The sequence below is a fragment of the Athene noctua genome, chromosome 23, assembly GCF_965140245.1.
Source record: "Athene noctua chromosome 23, bAthNoc1.hap1.1, whole genome shotgun sequence".
Taxonomy (NCBI): Eukaryota; Metazoa; Chordata; class Aves; order Strigiformes; family Strigidae; genus Athene; species Athene noctua.
In genome coordinates, this window is record NC_134059.1 from 5,597,738 (window position 1) to 5,623,486 (window position 25,749).

General features: G+C 51.3%; 3 protein-coding genes across 3 annotated transcripts; all 3 read right to left on the reverse strand.

Moving 5' to 3' along the window:
• Positions 1-1,052: 1,052 nt before the first annotated feature.
• LOC141969525 (acidic mammalian chitinase-like) lies at positions 1,053-5,543 on the reverse strand. Its single transcript, XM_074925414.1, has 11 exons — positions 5,516-5,543; positions 4,865-4,894; positions 3,835-4,036; positions 3,469-3,525; positions 3,198-3,363; positions 2,964-3,088; positions 2,371-2,494; positions 2,060-2,245; positions 1,791-1,910; positions 1,553-1,694; positions 1,053-1,312 (listed from the first exon to the last, which is right to left on the reverse strand). Exons 1-11 carry the CDS (start codon positions 5,538-5,540, stop codon positions 1,053-1,055), a joined length of 1,437 nt encoding a protein of 478 aa, XP_074781515.1. The 5' UTR covers positions 5,541-5,543.
• A 3,781-nt stretch (positions 5,544-9,324) lies between these two features.
• Positions 9,325-13,816, reverse strand: LOC141969532 (acidic mammalian chitinase-like). Its single transcript, XM_074925421.1, has 11 exons — positions 13,789-13,816; positions 13,137-13,166; positions 12,107-12,308; positions 11,741-11,797; positions 11,470-11,635; positions 11,236-11,360; positions 10,643-10,766; positions 10,332-10,517; positions 10,063-10,182; positions 9,825-9,966; positions 9,325-9,584 (listed from the first exon to the last, which is right to left on the reverse strand). Exons 1-11 carry the CDS (start codon positions 13,811-13,813, stop codon positions 9,325-9,327), a joined length of 1,437 nt encoding a protein of 478 aa, XP_074781522.1. The 5' UTR covers positions 13,814-13,816.
• Positions 13,817-17,568: 3,752 nt separating this feature from the next.
• LOC141969528 (acidic mammalian chitinase-like) lies at positions 17,569-22,059 on the reverse strand. Its single transcript, XM_074925417.1, has 11 exons — positions 22,032-22,059; positions 21,374-21,409; positions 20,350-20,551; positions 19,984-20,040; positions 19,713-19,878; positions 19,479-19,603; positions 18,886-19,009; positions 18,575-18,760; positions 18,306-18,425; positions 18,068-18,209; positions 17,569-17,828 (listed from the first exon to the last, which is right to left on the reverse strand). The coding sequence occupies exons 1-11, from the start codon at positions 22,054-22,056 to the stop codon at positions 17,569-17,571; spliced, it is 1,443 nt and encodes a 480-aa protein (XP_074781518.1). The 5' UTR covers positions 22,057-22,059.
• Between the last annotated feature and the right edge of the window lie 3,690 nt (positions 22,060-25,749).

Genomic DNA, 25,749 nt, shown 5'->3' on the forward strand with positions numbered 1-25,749 from the left:
GAGCCAATTCGCAACAGTGGCTGCCAGTCTGTGATGATGTATTTAAGATGGAGAACCTGGGAGGAGGAGTGGGAGTTGTGAGATGGAGTTGCGAGGAGGACACCACTGCTAACACTGAGGACAGCAGAGGAAAGGAGGAGGAAGAGGTGGGAGGTGCGCTGGAGCAGAGACTCTCCTGAAGCCCGTGGTGAGATGGCAGGGCCACCCCCTGTCACCATGGTGGTCACTGGTAGAGCAGATGCCCACGTGCAGCCTGTGGAGACCCCCATGTCTCATCAGGTGACTCCTACTGAGACAGGCTGCAACTCTGTGGGAAGAAGCCCCCGCTCTTGTAGTTGGCGCTGGGAGTATTTGCAACACATGAGAGTGACCCACACCTGCATATCCCTGGAACGCTGTGGCCTGTGGGAAAGACTCATGTTGGAGAAAGTTCATGGAGGACTGCCTGCCTCCCGCAAGAGGGACCCCACCATGAAGCAGGGGAAGAGTGCAAGGAGTCTTCCCCCGAGGAGCAAACAGCAGCAGACTGACCACCACCCCATCCCCTGCCCCTGCACCGCTGTGGGCAAGGAGGTAGAGAAATCTGGAACAAAGTTGATCCTGGGAAGAAGGGAGGGGTGGCGGGGGAAGGTGTTTTTCACTAGTGGTAACACTTCTCACTGTCCTACTCTGTCTGTTAAGCATTTCTCTGTTAGTGTTTGAATTAAACTGTTCTTCCTTTTCTTCCCCTAACGAGTCTGTCTTTTGCCCATGACCATAATGGGTGAGTAATCCCTCCCTGTCCTTACTGTGATACCTGAGACTTTGGGTTTATATTCTCCTTCCGATTCCTGAGGGGAAAGGGGTGAGTGAGCAGCTGTGTGGTGCTCGGTTACCACTCTGGGCTCCAACCATGAAAATATCATGAGAGAATTAGGGAGCACCAAAATGTTAAGAGAGAGATGAGTTAGAAACAGGGAGGCATGCTGCTTTTGCAGAGCACTTTATTTAATCATTCTGATTCCATGCAATTAGATCAGAGGGGTCTGTTTGCTGTAATAGCATTGGAATCTTCATGGCCAGTTGCAGCAGGAGCAGCTGGCATCAAAGACGAGGCCTTCTTGGCAGCTCTCCACAAAGGTTTCACCATTGACACAGTTGTAGAAGTTTCTCTTGTTGGTTGGGTCTGCATAGACGCCGTTGGCCTTGCCAGCACAGAAACCGCTGCCACCAGAGCCACCAGTATCGCTCCCTGAGCCCCCGCTCCCACTTCCACCTCCTTGGCTAGGGGCTTCAGTGACAGGAGGATTGGGATGAGCAGGAGGCACGCAGTCTGAAATAAAATCAGGAAAGGGCTCACTTCTGTGTTGACAGTCTCTCAGCTGTCCCCTCCCTCCACAGGCCCTTTAGTGGCGGGACCAGCTATTAGTGTGTTCTCCCAAAGTCTGGCCTGGCTCACACCAGGGCCTTTGAGACAGCTGGACCCTAGTCCAAGTCCTTATCCCCCAAGGTTCCAGAGGTAAATGTTTGGGGTCTCTGAAGCCAAGAAGCACACGGTACTTGAGCTACTCACCATTGTTTTGCAGACCAAGACCCTTCTTCAGGGTGGTGATCAGGGGATATTTGCCTTCCTTGCAGAAAGTGCCAGTGAAGTCATCCATGTCCAGGGACCAAACCATGGCACCTCCAAAGTTGTTCTTCTTCAGCCAGTCAACCTGTTCAGTGCCAGGGAGAAATCCCAGTTAGTCCCGGGACGTGCTGGTGCAGAGCCTCCTGCCTTCTCATTAGCACAGCCCCACACCCCAGCTTACCTTGATGTTGAAGCTCTTGATATTGTCATAGCCAACCCATTCGCTGCCTTTGTAAGCGTAGGGCACGTCCTGGGGGGCATCCCAAGCCTGGGTGGCTCCAGAGTCCAGGAAGGTGCAGATCTAGGAAAGCAGGGGAGAGAGGGAGAAGTTAGTAAGTGCCCCACAGAAAAGGGCATTTGGAATATTACATGGGTTAAAAATTCCTTGCTGGGAAGCTTGAAGGGTGTTTGTGTTGTTCTTCTGGCCTGGGTGTGTACGAGCACGCATACCTCGTAGTAAGCCAAGAATCCAGCCTGCCTTGTGTAAGGTCCAGCTGGCCCAGCTCCTGTTACTGGTGCCCCAACAGCAGTGTTAGATGGGTTTTGGAGGTTGAAGTTATGTCCGTAGGTTGGGAATCCAACAAGGAGCTTCTCAGCCGGGGCACCATTGCTCTTCCAATAGTTCATCGCATAATCCTGTAAAATGACCACCACAGTTCACGTCTGTGCCAGGGTGCGTAGGCAGGAGGATGACTCCTTAAACTTGTGGTCATGGGTGTTATGATAATCATCTGTGACAGAGTCTCACAAGATATACTTACCACATTGAAGTAGACCATGTCACCGGTGTCAGCTGGGCCTTTGTACAGAGGGCTGTTCTCCCCAGTGGTTCTGTCCCAGGAGCCGTGGAAGTCGTAAGTCATCACGTGGAAGTAGTCCAGGTACCTGTGCAGAACATTGCACGCGTCTGTCTCCTGGCCTGCTCAGTCACCCAGAGCTGATTGTTCCTTTAGCGCTGGCCGTTTACCCCACCACATCCCTGGCCACGTCCCCCCTTTCTGCACGTCTGGGTTCTTCAACACTTGTCTTGAGCTGACCTTGGGAGTGCTGGAGCCCATTCTCTCCTCAGAGGAGGGAGGCAGAGGTCAAGGCAGAGTGGGAATTGCACCGGGAATTCTGGGAACCAAGAGATGTTCCCCAATGCCTGTGAGCAGCCTGTTGTTACGCTGCCTCCTGACGTGTCCCCTTCCCAACCAAACAGGCACTACTCACAGCGCTCTTGCCTAACGCCAAGGAGTAGGGACCCCACATGCAATGAGGTTGAGTTCTGACAGATAATGGCTGAGTTGCCCTTAATTTCTTGGTGGAGAAGCCCTTAAGTGACAGGAATGATACTGGAGGGTTTGCTACTCACTTTCCAAGCTCTGCAATCTGGTAGCCAGCCTGGATGGTAGAAAGTCCTGCAGCAACAGCCGCGGTGAGCATGAGACGGGGCTTGTTGACCTGTTTGGCTTCCTGCTCAAAGGCTGCCAGCATTTCCTGAGGGATGCCAAGAAACAGGTCTCACCATGGACTGTCTGGGCTGAGGCTTCGCAGCCAGGGCTGTGCGGAGCAGAGGGCTTGAGCAAACGCTTTTGTTTTGACCTACCTTCACCAGGATGGTAAAGAGAGCCTTGTCCTGGGCTGGGCTGCCCCTGGAGCCGGGGTACTCCCAGTCAATGTCCAGCCCATCAAACTGGTACTGGCGCAGGAATTTGATGACAGACTTGATGAAGGTCTGGCGGTTCTCGGGAGTGGAAACCATAGTGGAGAACCTAGGGCAGCAGAGCAGGACAGAGTTGGGGTTTGGTTGGTGCCTCTTCTGCCTCCTCCCAACCTTTCCATGGAGCCGTTATGGGAAGGCGATGGTTTGAACTTACTTGGCTGTCCCAAAATTCCATCCTCCAATTGCCAGCAGGGTCTTCAGATTTTTGTTCCTGCAAAGGGAGGGACAGGAACATGTTTTACTGCAAGTAAGTCTTTGGAGAGTCTGCCTTTGTAGGCTGTGAACTCATGGTGTGAAGCCCGAGGAGCAAGTCAGCAGTGCACTGAGTCACTGTCACCATCCTCTAAGGACTGGTGCTGGCAGCCAGCGCTGCCCTGCCCTCCCTTTCCCTGCCCGTCACTATCTGCCTCTTCTCCTTGACATCCCTTGGCCATGGATGGCTCAGCCATTGTGCCCAGAGCAGATGCTGGGCAGGAGCTGCAGGGGAGAATGAGTGATGCCCTTTGCTCTGGGTACGTACTGGTTCTTCAGGCCGTTGAAGGATTTGTAGAGGGTCTCGTCGTTCCATTCATAAGTTGTGATCTGATTGTTGGACATCCCAGCAAAGGCGTAGATCAGATGGTCACACAGGCATGGGTCGATGTTGTCAGGCATGTATTTTCCCAGGCCAGGCCTATACTGGCCCCAGTTGGTGAAGTAACATGAGAGCACATAGGCAGAGCCTGCAGAGAAATGGAGGAGATGCGGTGGGGAGGGGGAAGAGCAGAGAGGACACGTCTCTGAAATGCAGGAGGAGCAGGTGCCTCCCCGCACGAGGCCATGCTGCTCCCTACAAGCATCCTTCAGGCCACAGAGGAAGGGAGCGGTGCCCTGGGCAGCTTGTGTAGGAGTTAGTACCTACGTAGATGGGATCTGATCAGCAGCGATTGGGCAGTGTTTCCGTGCAGGGTAAGGAGTTCCGAGAAGGTGAAGTAGGGTTGCTTATCCCTCTCAGAAATGCCTCTCCACGGGTAAGAATGGATTTCTTTCCTTCCTACTTTGTTTTGGTAGATGAGTCGGTCCAGGAGCATCTTGCACCCTTAAACTGCTGAATGTCAGGGTGGTTCTGAGTGCTGGGTCTCTTCCCCAAACTGCATCTTTCTGCTTTGCTGCCACGTAAGGCAGAAGAGAGGCCGAGGGGATCTGGGGAAGTGCCTGGGAGGTGGGAGGCTCTTTGTGTGTTTGCCGTGCCGCCTGTTTGAGCCGCCTTTGAAAGGTTCTGCAAAGCCCAGGCTAGTGCCTGCGCTCATGTTTCATTCAAGCTGAGCAGGAAGGGGCTGCTATGAGGAAGCTGCACTAAAGAAAGCAACATATTTGCACTTCAGATTGAGCAAGCCATGCTTGGTCAAGCTTTTGTCTTCAGAGATGCCATCGCTGAGTGCCTGCCTGTCTGTCCTTCCTCCTCCCCGTGGGTTGTAAAAGAATGAGCTAGTGAGTCTGTTCCAGTTGCCTGCCTGTGCCGTAAGTGAGAGGGGTTTGGTAGGGTTGTGTTTGGGGTAGAGAGCACGTACCTAGCTGGGCGTTCAGCAGGAGGACCAGACCTGTGAAGACAGAAGTGTGGGATTAGAAGTGAGAAGTGAGGTCATGCCTGAACTAGCCAAAACTCTATGGAATATGTCTGGTCATGAAGGCAATAAAATTGCTTCTATCAATGGGCCTGTTTTTGCTGCTCTGCATGTCTCTGAACCCAACATAATCCATCTGCCCGGTCGCAATTCATTCTGATCGAAGGGGACACACAGACCAGCTCATGGTCACTAACGGCTCAATGTTCTGCTGCTTCTTTCAGCCAGGGTCAGGCAACAGATGATCCCGACGCCTTTAGCATGGCTGAAATACTCTGTTATGGAGACAGTAGTAGCCTTTCTATCAGAATGACTGATTTTCCTCCTCAGAATGTCCTGGGTTTGATCCAAGATAAATTTTCAGTTTTATAGAGCAATTACATCAGGAATTTGCACAGCAGAAGGAAAAAAATCAACCCCAAAATTCGTACACTATCTGATCATCCCGAAAACACCCACTGTCGATTTTCCTCATTCTGAAGAGTGTGTGCTGCATTTTTAATCCCCAAATCTCCTGTGTAGCCACCCAGCGTCACAGTGAAAGAGCCACAAGCACTTTTCCTCAAGGTAGAGAAGTAAGTTTGAAGCAGGACTTACCGGTAAGCAAGGTGAGCTTGGCCATCTTTGACCAGGGCTGAGCTGGTGCAGACCGTTTCCCGCTTTTATACGCTCCTCTCATTTCATGCCAGTCATGTGTCCACAAATGTTACGAAATTTGGTAAATATCCGTATCACCAAAAAATGATACCGGTACAATGGGCCTTAACACTCCAGCTGGAGACACCACTGCTATCAGGCTGTGCCATGTCGTGGTGCTGAGAGGTAGTTGGAGAACAAGATTAGACGGCTTTATTCTCAGAAATGTTGTTGACAGCGACAGGCGTTGTGTCAACACTGGCCATTAGGCAGCGATAGATGGCTGAAGTGTTCAACCTTGCGCTGTCATTGTGCCTGCCCAGCGGGGGTAGGCACTGCCACACCAGAGGTGGTTTGCAAGGGTTTGGTCTCCTTGGCTGGGGCGGGCGGCGAGGCAGGACTGAGCAGGGACTGGGCTCACGGCAGTGGGACACAGGGACTGGGCTCACTTGCTGTAGGCAAATGGTAGTTTGGGATCCAGTGGACAGAGTCCTCCCTTGCCCACACGATCTGAGCTTGTTGTCACTTGCCAATGAGCACTTGCCAAGTGCTCGTGTCCTGCCTTAGGCTTCTGTGAAGCTCCGTAGAGTGAAATTACTCGAGTATCTTTCATTCTAAATCAGCTTGGCTGTGATCATTGTCGTGAAAAGTGTTTCTAAAAAAGCAATGTATCTGGTTTAGGTTAGATGTTTGATGCTTTCAGGATGCAATGTTATTCTTCTAAGTATACCTGAATGGAATTTTTTAAAAGGCAGTTTGAGGTGCTGAAATATTCCTCATCTTTGTATTACCTTCAGCCCAGGTGGAGACCCAAAGCTATTACTGTGTTGGAAGAGTGGTGTGATTTCCTTCCTTTTGCCCACTAGGCATGGTCAGGGCTAGTGCAAATGTTGGAGGAAGACACAGCGGGCACACAGAGAGCTGCTCTGCACTGAGATGGTGCTTCATTCCTGTTAAGATGATGTGAAGGTGAATTTCCTATAGGTCACCCAGACTTGGTTGACTGGGAGCCTGGAAAACAGCCTCAAAGTTGCCCGTAGCACGTGCTGGCACTGAAGTCACTGACCTGCAGATTAAAATGCCTTAGACCGACCCTTGAGGTTTTGTACCTGCTCCAGATGAGATATGGCAGATGATGAAAGAGACAACCATCTTCAAGGAGTAATTTTCCAATGTTTTTCTTGTTTGATAAAGTAACACCATAAATTTGGAATAGATGTGGAAAATCCCACCCTCCATGACCTCTGGAGCCTTGCAGGTCTGTTATTTGTAGAACTAATTCTGTCTGCCCTTCAACAGCTGGGGCTCTTTTCTGACAGATCATGGAAAGGAGACCCTGATTTTCATGGTGACTCCAGCTGAGCAGTGCCCAGCTGTTCCTTTCCTGGGGTGAACCTCCAGGATATTTCCTTAAGCTTTCTCATCTTTTCAGGCCAAGAGGTTTGTCAGTCAGGCACGGCGCTTGCACAGCCTTGCCGCCATCTCCTGGGAGATGTGTCTGACCACTGACTCTCAGCAAACTCCCTAAAAAGTGCTGTTTTCCCCAAAGGCCTTAGCCAGGCTGTCCCTGCCACCCTCGGTCTACACGAGCCGTTGCTCTAGAGAGGTTGTTTGTTCTCCCTGCCCTTGCTGTGGAGGTTGGGCAGGTCCCTGTGGAAGGCTCAGCTGGGGAGAAATGTAAAGGTGAATGCGATGGAGCCGTGTGTTTTGGAGAGCCCTGTCCCAACCCTTAGGAGGTCTGTGACTACCCAACACTCGGAGATTGGTCTGTGTGTGCCTGTCAAGCACTGTCACAAGCACTGAAAAGCTGGCTGGTTTTCCAGCTCTTTCTCTGCCTCTCATGCAGAATCTGTTTCTGAAAAGATGATCAGTGCAGGTAAGGAAAAACCCAGCCTACAAATTCCTGCAAGGCAGCGGCTCTGCTTCTTTGAATCTCCCTTTCCTTACCTGTGAGTCCGGTAAGAAACTCGGGGCTGCTGTTGCTGCTATCACAAAGCCTTTCCTGCTCTGTGGTTTCTTTTCCAGGGAGGACAGGAGGTGGATTCCCTGTTGTTTAAGAGCAGAACACTCTTACTGACTTTTAAGACACATTTGCTTCACAAGGGAAGGGCAGAAGCTCCTGAGCAGCAGGAGTGATGCCTCCCTCTCATTTCTCTTCTCTAAGCAGATGCTTTTCAAATGAACCTTTGCTGGGAGAGAGGGAAGAACAATTTTGTGATTCTGCCCTCGGTCTGCCGCAGTGGGGCATGAGGGTCCCTTGCTGCTCAGGCCATGGAGAGGACTTTAGGGGCTGTAGGGCACATCAGGACTTGGCCTGTGAATTGGTACGTGCTCAGCTGAACCGTTCCTGCAGCAGGGAGTAATTGATGCCTGACAGAGGGCCAGAGCAGAGGGCTGTGGGCCCTTTGAAGACTGTTCCCCTTGGAAGGCAGCTTTTGCAGGAGGAGAATGCTTTTCATGGCCAAATGCACAGGCCCTGCTCTGTGGGGAGCCAGTGTCCTGGTGGCACCACTGTGCTCTTCCTCTGTGTGCTCTCTCATGGTGCAGCCTGATCTGCCCTGTCCCTTCCCTCTGCTTTGTTTCCCTCTCACTGACGGCCCTGCTGGCACCCGCTTTTGGGATTTTGGATGCGGGGGAGTAGGCTACAGTGGTTGTCCCTGTGAGAAGCTTCTTGAAGCTTCCCTGAATCCAAGCTGGACCCAGCTCTCTATCAAGGCCGAGCCAATTCGCAACAGTGGCTGCCAGTCTGTGATGATGTATTTAAGATGGAGAACCTGGGAGGAGGAGTGGGAGTTGTGAGATGGAGTTGCGAGGAGGACACCACTGCTAACACTGAGGACAGCAGAGGAAAGGAGGAGGAAGAGGTGGGAGGTGCGCTGGAGCAGAGACTCTCCTGAAGCCCGTGGTGAGATGGCAGGCCCACCCCCTGTCACCATGGTGGTCACTGGTAGAGCAGATGCCCACGTGCAGCCTGTGGAGACCCCCATGTCTCATCAGGTGACTCCTACTGAGACAGGCTGCAACTCTGTGGGAAGAAGCCCCCGCTCTTGTAGTTGGCGCTGGGAGTATTTGCAACACATGAGAGTGACCCACACCTGCATATCCCTGGAACGCTATGGCCTGTGGGAAAGACTCATGTTGGAGAAAGTTCATGGAGGACTGCCTGCCTCCCGCAAGAGGGACCCCACCATGAAGCAGGGGAAGAGTGCAAGGAGTCTTCCCCCGAGGAGCAAACAGCAGCAGACTGACCACCACCCCATCCCCTGCCCCTGCACCGCTGTGGGCAAGGAGGTAGAGAAATCTGGAACAAAGTTGATCCTGGGAAGAAGGGAGGGGTGGCGGGGAAAGGTGTTTTTCACTAGTGGTAACACTTCTCACTGTCCTACTCTGTCTGTTAAGCATTTCTCTGTTAGTGTTTGAATTAAATTGTTCTTCCTTTTCTTCCCCTAACGAGTCTGTCTTTTGCCCATGACCATAATGGGTGAGTAATCCCTCCCTGTCCTTACTGTGATACCTGAGACTTTGGGTTTATATTCTCCTTCCGATTCCTGAGGGGAAAGGGGTGAGTGAGCAGCTGTGTGGTGCTCAGTTACCACTCTGGGCTCCAACCATGAAAATATCATGAGAGAATTAGGGAGCACCAAAATGTTAAGAGAGAGATGAGTTAGAAACAGGGAGGCATGCTGCTTTTGCAGAGCACTTTATTTAATCATTCTGATTCCATGCAATTAGATCAGAGGGGTCTGTTTGCTGTAATAGCATTGGAATCTTCATGGCCAGTTGCAGCAGGAGCAGCTGGCATCAAAGACGAGGCCTTCTTGGCAGCTCTCCACAAAGGTTTCACCATTGACACAGTTGTAGAAGTTTCTCTTGTTGGTTGGGTCTGCATAGATGCCGTTGGCCTTGCCAGCACAGAAACCGCTGCCACCAGAGCCACCAGTATCGCTCCCTGAGCCCCCGCTCCCACTTCCACCTCCTTGGCTAGGGGCTTCAGTGACAGGAGGATTGGGATGAGCAGGAGGCACGCAGTCTGAAATAAAATCAGGAAAGGGCTCACTTCTGTGTTGACAGTCTCTCAGCTGTCCCCTCCCTCCACAGGCCCTTTAGTGGCGGGACCAGCTATTAGTGTGTTCTCCCAAAGTCTGGCCTGGCTCACACCAGGGCCTTTGAGACAGCTGGACCCTAGTCCAAGTCCTTATCCCCCAAGGTTCCAGAGGTAAATGTTTGGGGTCTCTGAAGCCAAGAAGCACACGGTACTTGAGCTACTCACCATTGTTTTGCAGACCAAGACCCTTCTTCAGGGTGGTGATCAGGGGATATTTGCCTTCCTTGCAGAAAGTGCCAGTGAAGTCATCCATGTCCAGGGACCAAACCATGGCACCTCCAAAGTTGTTCTTCTTCAGCCAGTCAACCTGTTCAGTGCCAGGGAGAAATCCCAGTTAGTCCCAGGACGTGCTGGTGCAGAGCCTCCTGCCTTCTCATTAGCACAGCCCCACACCCCAGCTTACCTTGATGTTGAAGCTCTTGATATTGTCATAGCCAACCCATTCGCTGCCTTTGTAAGCGTAGGGCACGTCCTGGGGGGCATCCCAAGCCTGGGTGGCTCCAGAGTCCAGGAAGGTGCAGATCTAGGAAAGCAGGGGAGAGAGGGAGAAGTTAGTAAGTGCCCCACAGAAAAGGGCATTTGGAATATTACATGGGTTAAAAATTCCTTGCTGGGAAGCTTGAAGGGTGTTTGTGTTGTTCTTCTGGCCTGGGTGTGTACGAGCACACATACCTCGTAGTAAGCCAAGAATCCAGCCTGCCTTGTGTAAGGTCCAGCTGGCCCAGCTCCTGTTACTGGTGCCCCAACAGCAGTGTTAGATGGGTTTTGGAGGTTGAAGTTATGTCCGTAGGTTGGGAATCCAACAAGGAGCTTCTCAGCCGGGGCACCATTGCTCTTCCAATAGTTCATCGCATAATCCTGTAAAATGACCACCACAGTTCAAGTCTGTGCCAGGGTGCGTAGGCAGGAGGATGACTCCTTAAACTTGTGGTCATGGGTGTTATGATAATCATCTGTGACAGAGTCTCACAAGATATACTTACCACATTGAAGTAGACCATGTCACCGGTGTCAGCTGGGCCTTTGTACAGAGGGCTGTTCTCCCCAGTGGTTCTGTCCCAGGAGCCGTGGAAGTCGTAAGTCATCACGTGGAAGTAGTCCAGGTACCTGTGCAGAACATTGCACGCGTCTGTCTCCTGGCCTGCTCAGTCACCCAGAGCTGATTGTTCCTTTAGCGCTGGCCGTTTACCCCACCACATCCCTGGCCACGTCCCCCCTTTCTGCACGTCTGGGTTCTTCAACACTTGTCTTGAGCTGACCTTGGGAGTGCTGGAGCCCATTCTCTCCTCAGAGGAGGGAGGCAGAGGTCAAGGCAGAGTGGGAATTGCACCGGGAATTCTGGGAACCAAGAGATGATCCCCAATGCCTGTGAGCAGCCTGTTGTTACGCTGCCTCCTGACGTGTCCCCTTCCCAACCAAACAGGCACTACTCACAGCGCTCTTGGCTAACGTCAAGGAGTAGGGACCCCACATGCAATGAGGTTGAGTTCTGACAGATAATGGCTGAATTTCCCTTATTTTCTTGGTGGAGAAGCCCTTAAGTGACAGGAATGATACTGGAGGGTTTGCTACTCACTTTCCAAGCTCTGCAATCTGGTAGCCAGCCTGGATGGTAGAAAGTCCTGCAGCAACAGCCGCGGTGAGCATGAGACGGGGCTTGTTGACCTGTTTGGCTTCCTGCTCAAAGGCTGCCAGCATTTCCTGAGGGATGCCAAGAAACAGGTCTCACCATGGACTGTCTGGGCTGAGGCTTCGCAGCCAGGGCTGTGCAGAGCAGAGGGCTTGAGCAAATGCTTTTGTTTTGACCTACCTTCACCAGGACGGTAAAGAGAGCCTTGTCCTGGGCTGGGCTGCCCCTGGAGCCGGGGTACTCCCAGTCAATATCCAGCCCATCAAACTGGTACTGGCGCAGGAATTTGATGACAGACTTGATGAAGGTCTGGCGGTTCTCGGGAGTGGAAACCATAGTGGAGAACCTAGGGCAGCAGAGCAGGACAGAGTTGGGGTTTGGTTGGTGCCTCTTCTGCCTCCTCCCAACCTTTCCATGGAGCCGTTATGGGAAGGCGATGGTTTGAACTTACTTGGCTGTCCCAAAATTCCATCCTCCAATTGCCAGCAGGGTCTTCAGATTTTTGTTCCTGCAAAGGGAGGGACAGGAACATGTTTTACTGCAAGTAAGTCTTTGGAGAGTCTGCCTTTGTAGGCTGTGAACTCATGGTGTGAAGCCCGAGGAGCAAGTCAGCAGTGCACTGAGTCACTGTCACCATCCTCTAAGGACTGGTGCTGGCAGCCAGCGCTGCCCTGCCCTCCCTTTCCCTGCCCGTCACTATCTGCCTCTTCTCCTTGACATCCCTTGGCCATGGATGGCTCAGCCATTGTGCCCAGAGCAGATGCTGGGCAGGAGCTGCAGGGGAGAATGAGTGATGCCCTTTGCTCTGGGTACGTACTGGTTCTTCAGGCCGTTGAAGGATTTGTAGAGGGTCTCGTCGTTCCATTCATAAGTTGTGATCTGATTGTTGGACATCCCAGCAAAGGCGTAGATCAGATGGTCACACAGGCATGGGTCGATGTTGTCAGGCATGTATTTTCCCAGGCCAGGCCTATACTGGCCCCAGTTGGTGAAGTAACATGAGAGCACATAGGCAGAGCCTGCAGAGAAATGGAGGAGATGCGGTGGGGAGGGGGAAGAGCAGAGAGGACACGTCTCTGAAATGCAGGAGGAGCAGGTGCCTCCCTGCACGAGGCCATGCTGCTCCCTACAAGCATCCTTCAGGCCACAGAGGAAGGGAGCGGTGCCCTGGGCAGCTTGTGTAGGAGTTAGTACCTACGTAGATGGGATCTGATCAGCAGCGATTGGGCAGTGTTTCCGTGCAGGGTAAGGAGTTCCGAGAAGGTGAAGTAGGGTTGCTTATCCCTCTCAGAAATGCCTCTCCATGGGTAAGAATGGATTTCTTTCCTTCCTACTTTGTTTTGGAAGATGAGTCAGTCCAGGAGCCTCTTGCACCCTTAAACTGCTGAATGTCAGGGTGGTTCTGAGTGCTGGGTCTCTTCCCCAAACTGCATCTTTCTGCTTTGCTGCCACGTAAGGCAGAAGAGAGGCCGAGGGGATCTGGGGAAGTGCCTGGGAGGTGGGAGGCTCTTTGTGTGTTTGCCGTGCCGCCTGTTTGAGCCGCCTTTGAAAGGTTCTGCAAAGCCCAGGCTAGTGCCTGCGCTCATGTTTCATTCAAGCTGAGCAGGAAGGGGCTGCTATGAGGAAGCTGCACTAAAGAAAGCAACATATTTGCACTTCAGATTGAGCAAGCCATGCTTGGTCAAGCTTTTGTCTTCAGAGACACCATCGCTGAGTGCCTGCCTGTCTGTCCTTCCTCCTCCCCGTGGGTTGTAAAAGAATGAGCTAGTGAGTCTGTTCCAGTTGCCTGCCTGTGCCGTAAGTGAGAGGGGTTTGGTAGGGTTGTGTTTGGGGTAGAGAGCACGTACCTAGCTGGGCGTTCAGCAGGAGGACCAGACCTGTGAAGACAGAAGTGTGGGATTAGAAGTGAGAAGTGAGGTCATGCCTGAACTAGCCAAAACTCTATGGAATATGTCTGGTCATGAAGGCAATAAAATTGCTTCTATCAATGGGCCTGTTTTTGCTGCTCTGCATGTCTCTGAACCCAACATAATCCATCTGCCCGGTCGCAATTCATTCTGATCGAAGGGGACACACAGACCAGCTCATGGTCACTAACGGCTCAATGTTCTGCTGCTTCTTTCAGCCAGGGTCAGGCAACAGATGATCCCGACGCCTTTAAGCATGGCTGAAATACTCTGTTATGGAGACAGTAGTAGCCTTTCTATCAGAATGACTGGTTTTCCTCCTCAGAATGTCCTGGGTTTGATCCAAGATAAATTTTCAATTTTATAGAGCAATTACATCAGGAATTTGCACAGCAGAAGGAAAAAAATCAACTCCAAAATTTGTACACTATCTGATCATCCCGAAAACACCCACTGTCGATTTTCCTCATTCTGAAGAGAGTGTGCTGCATTTTTAATCCCCAAATCTCCTGTGTAGCCACCCAGCGTCACAGTGAAAGAGCCACAAGCACTTTTCCTCAAGGTAGAGAAGTAAGTTTGAAGCAGGACTTACCGGTAAGCAAGGTGAGCTTGGCCATCTTTGACCAGGGCTGAGCTGGTGCAGACCGTTTCCCGCTTTTATACGCTCCTCTCATTTCATGCCAGTCATGTGTCCACAAATGTTACGAAATTTGGTAAATATCCGTATCACCAAAAAATGATACTGGTACAATGGGCCTTAACACTCCAGCTGGAGACACCACTGCTATCAGGCTGTGCCATGTCGTGGTGCTGAGAGGTAGTTGGAGAACAAGATTAGACGGCTTTATTCTCAGAAATGTTGTTGACAGCGACAGGCGTTGTGTCAACACTGGCCATTAGGCAGCGATAGATGGCTGAAGTGTTCAACCTTGCGCTGTCATTGTGCCTGCCCAGCGGGGGTAGGCACTGCCACACCAGAGGTGGTTTGCAAGGGTTTGGTCTCCTTGGCTGGGGCGGGCGGCGAGGCAGGACTGAGCAGGGACTGGGCTCACGGCAGTGGGACACAGGGACTGGGCTCACTTGCTGTAGGCAAATGGTAGTTTGGGATCCAGTGGACAGAGTCCTCCCTTGCCCACACGATCTGAGCTTGTTGTCACTTGCCAATGAGCACTTGCCAAGTGCTCGTGTCCTGCCTTAGGCTTCTGTGAAGCTCCGTAGAGTGAAATTACTCGAGTATCTTTCATTCTAAATCAGCTTGGCTGTGATCATTGTCGTGAAAAGTGTTTCTAAAAAAGCAATGTATCTGGTTTAGGTTAGATGTTTGATGCTTTCAGGATGCAATGTTATTCTTCTAAGTATACCTGAATGGAATTTTTTAAAAGGCAGTTTGAGGTGCTGAAATATTCCTCATCTTTGTATTACCTTCAGCCCAGGTGGAGACCCAAAGCTATTACTGTGTTGGAAGAGTGGTGTGATTTCTTTCCTTTTGCCCACTAGGCATGGTCAGGGCTAGTGCAAATGTTGGAGGAAGACACAGCGGGCACACAGAGAGCTGCTCTGCACTGAGATGCTGCTTCATTCCTGTTAAGATGATGTGAAGGTGAATTTCCTATAGGTCACCCAGACTTGGTTGACTGGGAGCCTGGAAAACAGCCTCAAAGTTGCCCGTAGCACGTGCTGGCACTGAAGTCACTGACCTGCAGATTAAAATGCCTTAGACCGACCCTTGAGGTTTTGTACCTGCTCCAGATGAGATATGGCAGATGATGAAAGAGACAACCATCTTCAAGGAGTAATTTTCCAGTGTTTTTCTTGTTTGATAAAGTAACACCATAAATTTGGAATAGATGTGGAAAATCCCACCCTCCATGACCTCTGGAGCCTTGCAGGTCTGTTATTTGTAGAACTAATTCTGTCTGCCCTTCAACAGCTGGGGCTCTTTTCTGACAGATGATGGAAAGGAGACCCTGATTTTCATGGTGACTCCAGCTGAGCAGTGCCCAGCTGTTCCTTTCCTGGCGTGAACCTCCAGGATATTTCCTTAAGCTTTCTCATCTTTTCAGGCCAAGAGGTTTGTCAGTCAGGCACGGCGCTTGCACAGCCTTGCCGCCATCTCCTGGGAGATGTGTCTGACCACTGACTCTCAGCAAACTCCCTAAAAAGTGCTGTTTTCCCCAAAGGCCTTAGCCAGGCTGTCCCTGCCACCCTCGGTCTACACGAGCCGTTGCTCTAGAGAGGTTGTTTGTTCTCCCTGCCCTTGCTGTGGAGGTTGGGCAGGTCCCTGTGGAAGGCTCAGCTGGGGAGAAATGTAAAGGTGAATGCGATGGAGCCGTGTGTTTTGGAGAGCCCTGTCCCAACCCTTAGGAGGTCTGTGACTACCCAACACTCGGAGATTGGTCTGTGTGTGCCTGTCAAGCACTGTCACAAGCACTGAAAAGCTGGCTGGTTTTCCAGCTCTTTCTCTGCCTCTCACGCAGAATCTGTTTCTGAAAAGATGATCAGTGCAGGTAAGGAAAAACCCAGCCTACAAATTCCTGCAAGGCAGCGGCTCTGCTTCTTTGAATCTCCCTTTTCTTACCTGTGAGTCTGGTAAGAAACTCGGGTTTGCTCTTGCTGCAATCCCCGTTTCTTTTCCTGCGGTGGATTCCCTGTTGTTTAAGAGCAGAACACTCTTACTGACTTTTAAGACACATTTGCTTCACAAGGGAAGGGCAGAAGCTCCTGAGCAGCAGGAGTGATGCCTCCCTCTCATTTCTCTTCTCTAAGCAGATGCTTTTCAAATGAACCTTTGCTGGGAGAGAGGGAAGAACAATTTTGTGATTCTGCCCTCGGTCTGCCGCAGTGGGGCATGAGGGTCCCTTGCTGCTCAGGCCATGGAGAGGACTTTAGGGGCTGTAGGGCACATCAGGACTTGGCCTGTGAATTGGTACGTGCTCAGCTGAACCGTTCCTGCAGCAGGGAGTAATTGATGCCTGACAGAGGGCCAGAGCAGAGGGCTGTGGGCCCTTTGAAGACTGTTCCCCTTGGAAGGCAGCTTTTACAGGAGGAGAATGCTTTTCATGGCCAAATGCACAGGCCCTGCTCTGTGGGGAGCCAGTGTCCTGGTGGCACCACTGTGCTCTTCCTCTGTGTGCTCTCTCATGGTGCAGCCTGATCTGCCCTGTCTCTTCCCTCTGCTTTGTTTCCCTCTCACTGACGGCCCTGCTGGCACCCGCTTTTGGGATTTTGGATGCGGGGGAGTAGGCTACAGTGGTTGTCCCTGTGAGAAGCTTCTTGAAGCTTCCCTGAATCCAAGCTGGACCCAGCTCTCTATCAAGGCCGAGCCAATTCGCAACAGTGGCTGCCAGTCTGTGATGATGTATTTAAGATGGAGAACCTGGGAGGAGGAGTGGGAGTTGTGAGATGGAGTTGCGAGGAGGACACCACTGCTAACACTGAGGACAGCAGAGGAAAGGAGGAGGAAGAGGTGGGAGGTGCGCTGGAGCAGAGACTCTCCTGAAGCCCGTGGTGAGATGGCAGGGCCACCCCCTGTCACCATGGTGGTCACTGGTAGAGCAGATGCCCACGTGCAGCCTGTGGAGACCCCCATGTCTCATCAGGTGACTCCTACTGAGACAGGCTGCAACTCTGTGGGAAGAAGCCCCCGCTCTTGTAGTTGGCGCTGGGAGTATTTGCAACACATGAGAGTGACCCACACCTGCATATCCCTGGAACGCTGTGGCCTGTGGGAAAGACTCATGTTGGAGAAAGTTCATGGAGGACTGCCTGCCTCCCGCAAGAGGGACCCCACCATGAAGCAGGGGAAGAGTGCAAGGAGTCTTCCCCCGAGGAGCAAACAGCAGCAGACTGACCACCACCCCATCCCCTGCCCCTGCACCGCTGTGGGCAAGGAGGTAGAGAAATCTGGAACAAAGTTGATCCTGGGAAGAAGGGAGGGGTGGCGGGGAAAGGTGTTTTTCACTAGTGGTAACACTTCTCACTGTCCTACTCTGTCTGTTAAGCATTTCTCTGTTAGTGTTTGAATTAAATTGTTCTTCCTTTTCTTCCCCTAACGAGTCTGTCTTTTGCCCATGACCATAATGGGTGAGTAATCCCTCCCTGTCCTTACTGTGATACCTGAGACTTTGGGTTTATATTCTCCTTCCGATTCCTGAGGGGAAAGGGGTGAGTGAGCAGCTGTGTGGTGCTCAGTTACCACTCTGGGCTCCAACCATGAAAATATCATGAGAGAATTAGGGAGCACCAAAATGTTAAGAGAGAGATGAGTTAGAAACAGGGAGGCATGCTGCTTTTGCAGAGCACTTTATTTAATCATTCTGATTCCATGCAATTAGATCAGAGGGGTCTGTTTGCTGTAATAGCATTGGAATCTTCATGGCCAGTTGCAGCAGGAGCAGCTGGCATCAAAGACGAGGCCTTCTTGGCAGCTCTCCACAAAGGTTTCACCATTGACACAGTTGTAGAAGTTTCTCTTGTTGGTTGGGTCTGCATAGATGCCGTTGGCCTTGCCAGCACAGAAACCGCTGCCACCAGAGCCACCAGTATCGCTCCCTGAGCCCCCGCTCCCACTTCCACCTCCTTGGCTAGGGGCTTCAGTGACAGGAGGATTGGGATGAGCAGGAGGCACGCAGTCTGAAATAAAATCAGGAAAGGGCTCACTTCTGTGTGACAGTCTCTCAGCTGTCCCCTCCCTCCACAGGCCCTTTAGTGGCGGGACCAGCTATTAGTGTGTTCTCCCAAAGTCTGGCCTGGCTCACACCAGGGCCTTTGAGACAGCTGGACCCTAGTCCAAGTCCTTATCCCCCAAGGTTCCAGAGGTAAATGTTTGGGGTCTCTGAAGCCAAGAAGCACACGGTACTTGAGCTACTCACCATTGTTTTGCAGACCAAGACCCTTCTTCAGGGTGGTGATCAGGGGATATTTGCCTTCCTTGCAGAAAGTGCCAGTGAAGTCATCCATGTCCAGGGACCAAACCATGGCACCTCCAAAGTTGTTCTTCTTCAGCCAGTCAACCTGTTCAGTGCCAGGGAGAAATCCCAGTTAGTCCCGGGACGTGCTGGTGCAGAGCCTCCTGCCTTCTCATTAGCACAGCCCCACACCCCAGCTTACCTTGATGTTGAAGCTCTTGATATTGTCATAGCCAACCCATTCGCTGCCTTTGTAAGCGTAGGGCACGTCCTGGGGGGCATCCCAAGCCTGGGTGGCTCCAGAGTCCAGGAAGGTGCAGATCTAGGAAAGCAGGGGAGAGAGGGAGAAGTTAGCAAGTGCCCCACAGAAAAGGGCATTTGGAATATTACATGGGTTAAAAATTCCTTGCTGGGAAGCTTGAAGGGTGTTTGTGTTGTTCTTCTGGCCTGGGTGTGTACGAGCACACATACCTCGTAGTAAGCCAAGAATCCAGCCTGCCTTGTGTAAGGTCCAGCTGGCCCAGCTCCTGTTACTGGTGCCCCAACAGCAGTGTTAGATGGGTTTTGGAGGTTGAAGTTATGTCCGTAGGTTGGGAATCCAACAAGGAGCTTCTCAGCCGGGGCACCATTGCTCTTCCAATAGTTCATCGCATAATCCTGTAAAATGACCACCACAGTTCAAGTCTGTGCCAGGGTGCGTAGGCAGGAGGATGACTCCTTAAACTTGTGGTCATGGGTGTTATGATAATCATCTGTGACAGAGTCTCACAAGATATACTTACCACATTGAAGTAGACCATGTCACCGGTGTCAGCTGGGCCTTTGTACAGAGGGCTGTTCTCCCCAGTGGTTCTGTCCCAGGAGCCGTGGAAGTCGTAAGTCATCACGTGGAAGTAGTCCAGGTACCTGTGCAGAACATTGCACGCGTCTGTCTCCTGGCCTGCTCAGTCACCCAGAGCTGATTGTTCCTTTAGCGCTGGCCATTTACCCCACCACATCCCTGGCCACGTCCCCCCTTTCTGCACGTCTGGGTTCTTCAACACTTGTCTTGAGCTGACCTTGGGAGTGCTGGAGCCCATTCTCTCCTCAGAGGAGGGAGGCAGAGGTCAAGGCAGAGTGGGAATTGCACCGGGAATTCTGGGAACCAAGAGATGTTCCCCAATGCCTGTGAGCAGCCTGTTGTTACGCTGCCTCCTGACGTGTCCCCTTCCCAACCAAACAGGCACTACTCACAGCGCTCTTGCCTAACGCCAAGGAGTAGGGACCCCACATGCAATGAGGTTGAGTTCTGACAGATAATGGCTGAATTTCCCTTATTTTCTTGGTGGAGAAGCCCTTAAGTGACAGGAATGATACTGGAGGGTTTGCTACTCACTTTCCAAGCTCAGCAATCTGGTAGCCAGCCTGGATGGTAGAAAGTCCTGCAGCAACAGCCGCGGTGAGCATGAGACGGGGCTTGTTGACCTGTTTGGCTTCCTGCTCAAAGGCTGCCAGCATTTCCTGAGGGATGCCAAGAAACAGGTCTCACCATGGACTGTCTGGGCTGAGGCTTCGCAGCTAGGGCTGTGCGGAGCAGAGGGCTTGAGCAAACACTTTTGTTTTGACCTACCTTCACCAGGACGGTAAAGAGAGCCTTGTCCTGGGCTGGGCTGCCCCTGGAGCCGGGGTACTCCCAGTCAATGTCCAGCCCATCAAACTGGTACTGGCGCAGGAATTTGATGACAGACTTGATGAAGGTCTGGCGGTTCTCGGGAGTGGAAACCATAGTGGAGAACCTAGGGCAGCAGAGCAGGACAGAGTTGGGGTTTGGTTGGTGCCTCTTCTGCCTCCTCCCAACCTTTCCATGGAGCCGTTATGGGAAGGCGATGGTTTGAACTTACTTGGCTGTCCCAAAATTCCATCCTCCAATTGCCAGCAGGGTCTTCAGATTTTTGTTCCTGCAAAGGGAGGGACAGGAACATGTTTTACTGCAAGTAAGTCTTTGGAGAGTCTGCCTTTGTAGGCTGTGAACTCATGGTGTGAAGCCCGAGGAGCAAGTCAGCAGTGCACTGAGTCACTGTCACCATCCTCTAAGGACTGGTGCTGGCAGCCAGCGCTGCCCTGCCCTCCCTTTCCCTGCCCGTCACTATCTGCCTCTTCTCCTTGACATCCCTTGGCCATGGATGGCTCAGCCATTGTGCCCAGAGCAGATGCTGGGCAGGAGCTGCAGGGGAGAATGAGTGATGCCCTTTGCTCTGGGTACGTACTGGTTCTTCAGGCCGTTGAAGGATTTGTAGAGGGTCTCGTCGTTCCATTCATAAGTTGTGATCTGATTGTTGGACATCCCAGCAAAGGCGTAGATCAGATGGTCACACAGGCATGGGTCGATGTTGTCAGGCATGTATTTTCCCAGGCCAGGCCTATACTGGCCCCAGTTGGTGAAGTAACATGAGAGCACATAGGCAGAGCCTGCAGAGAAATGGAGGAGATGCGGTGGGGAGGGGGAAGAGCAGAGAGGACACGTCTCTGAAATGCAGGAGGAGCAGGTGCCTCCCCGCACGAGGCCATGCTGCTCCCTACAAGCATCCTTCAGGCCACAGAGGAAGGGAGCGGTGCCCTGGGCAGCTTGTGTAGGAGTTAGTACCTACGTAAATGGGATCTGATCAGCAGCGATTGGGCAGTGTTTCCGTGCAGGGTAAGGAGTTCCGAGAAGGTGAAGTAGGGTTGCTTATCCCTCTCAGAAATGCCTCTCCACGGGTAAGAATGGATTTCTTTCCTTCCTACTTTGTTTTGGTAGATGAGTCGGTCCAGGAGCCTCTTGCACCCTTAAACTGCTGAATCTCAGGGTGGTTCTGAGTGCTGGGTCTCTTCCCCAAACTGCATCTTTCTGCTTTGCTGCCACGTAAGGCAGAAGAGAGGCCGAGGGGATCTGGGGAAGTGCCTGGGAGGTGGGAGGCTCTTTGTGTGTTTGCCGTGCCGCCTGTTTGAGCCGCCTTTGAAAGGTTCTGCAAAGCCCAGGCTAGTGCCTGCGCTCATGTTTCATTCAAGCTGAGCAGGAAGGGGCTGCTATGAGGAAGCTGCACTAAAGAAAGCAACATATTTGCACTTCAGATTGAGCAAGCCATGCTTGGTCAAGCTTTTGTCTTCAGAGACGCCATCGCTGAGTGCCTGCCTGTCTGTCCTTCCTCCTCCCCGTGGGTTGTAAAAGAATGAGCTAGTGAGTCTGTTCCAGTTGCCTGCCTGTGCCGTAAGTGAGAGGGGTTTGGTAGGGTTGTGTTTGGGGTAGAGAGCACGTTCCTAGCTGGGCGTTCAGCAGGAGGACCAGACCTGTGAAGACAGAAGTGTGGGATTAGAAGTGAGAAGTGAGGTCATGCCTGAACTAGCCAAAACTCTATGGAATATGTCTGGTCATGAAGGCAATAAATTTGCTTCTATCAATGGGCCTGTTTTTGCTGCTCTGCATGTCTCTGAACCCAACATAATCCATCTGCCCGGTCGCAATTCATTCTGATCGAAGGGGACACACAGACCAGCTCATGGTCACTAACGGCTCAATGTTCTGCTGCTTCTTTCAGCCAGGGTCAGGCAACAGATGATCCCGACGCCTTTAAGCATGGCTGAAATACTCTGTTATGGAGACAGTAGTAGCCTTTCTATCAGAATGACTGGTTTTCCTCCTCAGAGTGTCCTGGGTTTGATCCAAGATAAATTTTCAATTTTATAGAGCAATTACATCAGGAATTTGCGTAGCAGAAGGAAAAAAATCAACTCCAAAATTTGTACAATATCTGATCATCCCGAAAATACCTGCTGTCGATTTTCCTCATTCTGAAGAGAGTGCGCTGCATTTTTAATCCCCAAATCTCCTGTGTAGCCACCCAGCGTCACAGTGAAAGAGCCACAAGCACTTTTCCTCAAGGTAGAGAAGTAAGTTTGAAGCAGGACTTACCGGTAAGCAAGGTGAGCTTGGCCATCTTTGACCAGGGCTGAGCTGGTGCAGACCGTTTCCCGCTTTTATACGCTCCTCTCATTTCATGCCAGTCATGTGTCCACAAACGTTACGAAATTTGGTAAATATCCGTATCACCAAAAAATGATACCGGTACAATGGGCCTTAACACTCCAGCTGGAGACACCACTGCTATCAGGCTGTGCCATGTCGTGGTGCTGAGAGGTAGTTGGAGAACAAGATTAGACGGCTTTATTCTCAGAAATGTTGTTGACAGCGACAGGCGTTGTGTCAACACTGGCCATTAGGCAGCGATAGATGGCTGAAGTGTTCAACCTTGCGCTGTCATTGTGCCTGCCCAGCGGGGGTAGGCACTGCCACACCAGAGGTGGTTTGCAAGGGTTTGGTCTCCTTGGCTGGGGCGGGCGGCGAGGCAGGACTGAGCAGGGACTGGGCTCACGGCAGTGGGACACAGGGACTGGGCTCACTTGCTGTAGGCAAACGGTCGTTTGGGATCCAGGAGGGTTTGTGGTCACAGTCCTCTCTTGCCCAACCCATCTGAGCTTGTTGTCACTTCAGGGAAGTGGACGGGATTTCCCAGTCTCCCAAAAGCAAAGTGAATCAGAATCATCTTCTCCTGAGTTTTCCTCCCACTTGTTCCTGGTGACTACTTTGTCAGGAAATAAGAACAAGAAGTGGAGGGAGTGCTTTCCCACGTGCCTTCAATGATTAGCGTGCTGCTGGCCCAGAGAGTGGATGCTGAGCAGCCTAATGAACAAATGTGACAGTGTCCTGCCAAGATAATTTTCTTCAGGCAGAAGCCTTATCTCTTGGTGGTCAAGCTCTACGAGAGAGAGCCCATGGACAGAGCTTCATGCAGGTTGCATTGGTTTTGCTCTTATTCCCTCTCTATTAACTCAGCTTTTTCCCAAACTGAGAGACCTCTGTTGTGCTCGTGTCCTGCCTTAGGCTTCTGTGAAGCTCCGTAGAGTGAAATTACTCGAGTATCTTTCATTCTAAATCAGCTTGGCTGTGATCATTGTCGTGAAAGGTGTTTCTAAAAAAGCAATGTATCTGGTTTAGCTTAGATGTTTGATGCTTTCAGGATGCAATGTTATTCTTCTAAGTATACCTGAATGTAATTTTCTAAAAGGCAGTTTGAGGTGCTGAAAATGATGCTTTTATCTCAAAATATTCTTTTGTATTCTTTAGAGACCCAAAGCTATTACCGTTTTGGAAGAGTGGTGTGATTTCTTTCCTTTTGCCCACTAGGCATGGTCAGGGCTAGTGCAAATGTTGGAGGAAGACACAGCGGGCACACAGAGAGCTGCTCTGCACTGAGATGCTGCTTCATTCCTGTTAAGATGATGTGAAGGTGAATTTCCTATAGGTCACCCAGACTTGGTTGACTGGGAGCCTGGAAAACAACCTCAAAGTTGCCCGTAGCACGTGCTGGCACTGAAGTCACTGACCTGCAGATTAAAATGCCTTAGACCGACCCTTGAGGTTTTGTACCTGCTCCAGACGAGATATGGCAGATGATGAAAGAGACAACCATCTTCAAGGAGTAATTTTCCAATGTTTTTCTTGTTTGATAAAGTAACACTGTAAATTTGGAATAGATGTGGAAAATCCCACCCTCCATGACCTCTGGAGCCTTGCAGGTCTGTTATCTGTAGTAGTATGTTTTAGTATGAAAAGGAAAGCATTTGGTGAAGGATCAAGGACACTAATTTGTCTTCATGTGGTGGTAACAAATGTCAGTTGGTGAAAGCCTGGAGTTCTTCTTCATTAGTTTTTCTTTCTCTTTCTGTCATAAGAAGTGTTGTTTGCCACTGTGTCCTGTGGGAGTGGCAGTAGGCCTTAAGTAAGGGCAGAAAAATTGGTCATTGCTAAAAGGGTTCAAGTTAAACAAGAGTTGGATATGCAGACAGTGACCTTGCACATTTTTCCTGTGCTGTAAGTGTTAGGTTTCAGAAGGATCCACTAATCTGGATTGTTTCTGCTTCAGCGTCACTCCAGGCACTGAAATTGTCATTATGATGATTCTGTGGTGATGCCAGGACTAATTCTGTCTGCTTTGCAACAGCTGGGGCTTTTTTCTGATGGATCATGGAAATAAGACCCTGATTTTCATGGTGACTCCAGCTGAGCAGTGCCCAGCTGTTCCTTTCCTGGCGTGAACCTCCAGGATATTTCCTTAAGCTTTCTCATCTTTTCAGGCCAAGAGGTTTGTCAGTCGGGCACGGCGCTTGCACAGCCTTGCCGCCATCTCCTGGGAGATGTGTCTGACCACTGACTCTCATCAAACTCCCTAAAAAGTGCTGTTTTCCCCAAAGGCCTTAGCCAGGCTGGCCCTGCCACCCTCGGTCTACACGAGCCGTTGCTCTAGAGAGGTTGTTTGTTCTCCCTGCCCTTGCTGTGGAGGTTGGGCAGGTCCCTGTGGAAGGCTCAGCTGGGGAGAAATGTAAAGGTGAATGCGATGGAGCCGTGTGTTTTGGAGAGCCCTGTCCCAACCCGTCTCTGGATGCAGAGGCCCAGGGTTTGGGTCTCCTGGCACAGGCAGACGGGAGCTGAGAGCCGATCCGGGTGTTTGTGCTGAGGGCAGCCTCACGGCAGCCGAGGTTCACGTCAGGTAGATGGGCCCTTGGCCAGGTACACGCAAGATCCAGCTGTGGATTTCCATGTGAAGTGAGGCTGCAAAGATGCTGAAATGCATTCTGGATTTCTTTTCTGGATGTGAGAATCTAAGGGATTTTGCCCATAAAATCCTGGGGAGAGCTATGACTGTTTTGTGCTGCTGATCTGATGTTCCTCACTGCAGGCAGACAGCTGATTGCCACCACGGAGACAATCTGTTGCCAGTGTGTTTTTAGTTAGTGTGAAGTGGTGTTCTTGGAAATTCCTTAGGAATTTTCCTATGGGAATTTATCCCAGATAGGTTTGCATATAGGTATATATGTATAGCCTGTGCTGCCAGAGCTCCTGTTACCAGTCTTGAGGCCATTGGTTTAGCACAAGGGTTTCCCTGCTGCTAGGCCGTGTGTGGGCATCTGTGACTACCCAACACTCGGAGATTGGTCTGTGTTTGCCTGTCAACCAGTCACAAGCACCGAAAAGCTGACTGATTTTCCAGCTCTTTCTCTGCCTCTCAAACAGGGCCTGTTTCTGAAAAAACAAATCATGACCATTGAAGGTGAGAACAAAAAGCTGGAGCAGCTTATGTGTGCAGGTGATCAAAGACTATTACATGACTTTTCTGCTCTGTTTCTTGCTGGCAGGGCTGTACTGAGAGCCAAGCGTGCTGAGGTGCAGTGGAGGCTGACACTCGCCTTCGGGCAATTCCCCACAGGCCAGCTGCATCATTTCAGTTCTGCTTCTCAGTGGGGTCTGAAGTGATCCGTGGAGCTGGAGTGCTGTGCACGAGTCAACTGTTCCCCCACACATGTGATCGAAACAGTCTACAAATTCCTGCAAAGCAACAACTCTGCTTCTTTGAATCTCCCTTTTCTTACCTGTGAGTCTGGTAAGAAACTCGGGGCTGCTGTTGCTGCTATCACAAAGCCTTTCCTGCTCTGTGGTTTCTTTTCCAGGGAGGACAGGAGGTGGATTCCCTGTTGTTTAAGAGCAGAACACTCTTACTGACTTTTAAGACACATTTGCTTCACAAGGGAAGGGCAGAAGCTCCTGAGCAGCAGGAGTGATCCCTCCCTCTCAT

Coding starts and splice junctions, on each gene's coding strand:
- LOC141969532 (XM_074925421.1), bottom strand. CDS start 13,813: ATGGCCAAGCTCACCTTGCTTACCG. Junction 13,167..13,788: donor CAAGCTCACCTTGCTTACCG/GTAAGTCCTGCT, acceptor CTGTCTTCACAG/GTCTGGTCCTCCTGCTGAAC. Junction 10,183..10,331: donor GATTCTTGGCTTACTACGAG/GTATGTGTGCTC, acceptor CTGCTTTCCTAG/ATCTGCACCTTCCTGGACTC.
- LOC141969528 (XM_074925417.1), bottom strand. CDS start 22,056: ATGGCCAAGCTCACCTTGCTTACCG. Junction 20,552..21,373: donor GAACGCCCAGCTAGGAACGT/GCTCTCTACCCC, acceptor ATTTCTCTGCAG/GCTCTGCCTATGTGCTCTCA. Junction 19,010..19,478: donor CAGATTGCTGAGCTTGGAAA/GTGAGTAGCAAA, acceptor TGTTCTGCACAG/GTACCTGGACTACTTCCACG.
- LOC141969525 (XM_074925414.1), bottom strand. CDS start 5,540: ATGGCCAAGCTCACCTTGCTTACCG. Junction 2,246..2,370: donor ACATGGTCTACTTCAATGTG/GTAAGTATATCT, acceptor GTCATTTTACAG/GATTATGCGATGAACTATTG. Junction 1,313..1,552: donor TCTTGGTCTGCAAAACAATG/GTGAGTAGCTCA, acceptor ATTTTATTTCAG/ACTGCGTGCCTCCTGCTCAT.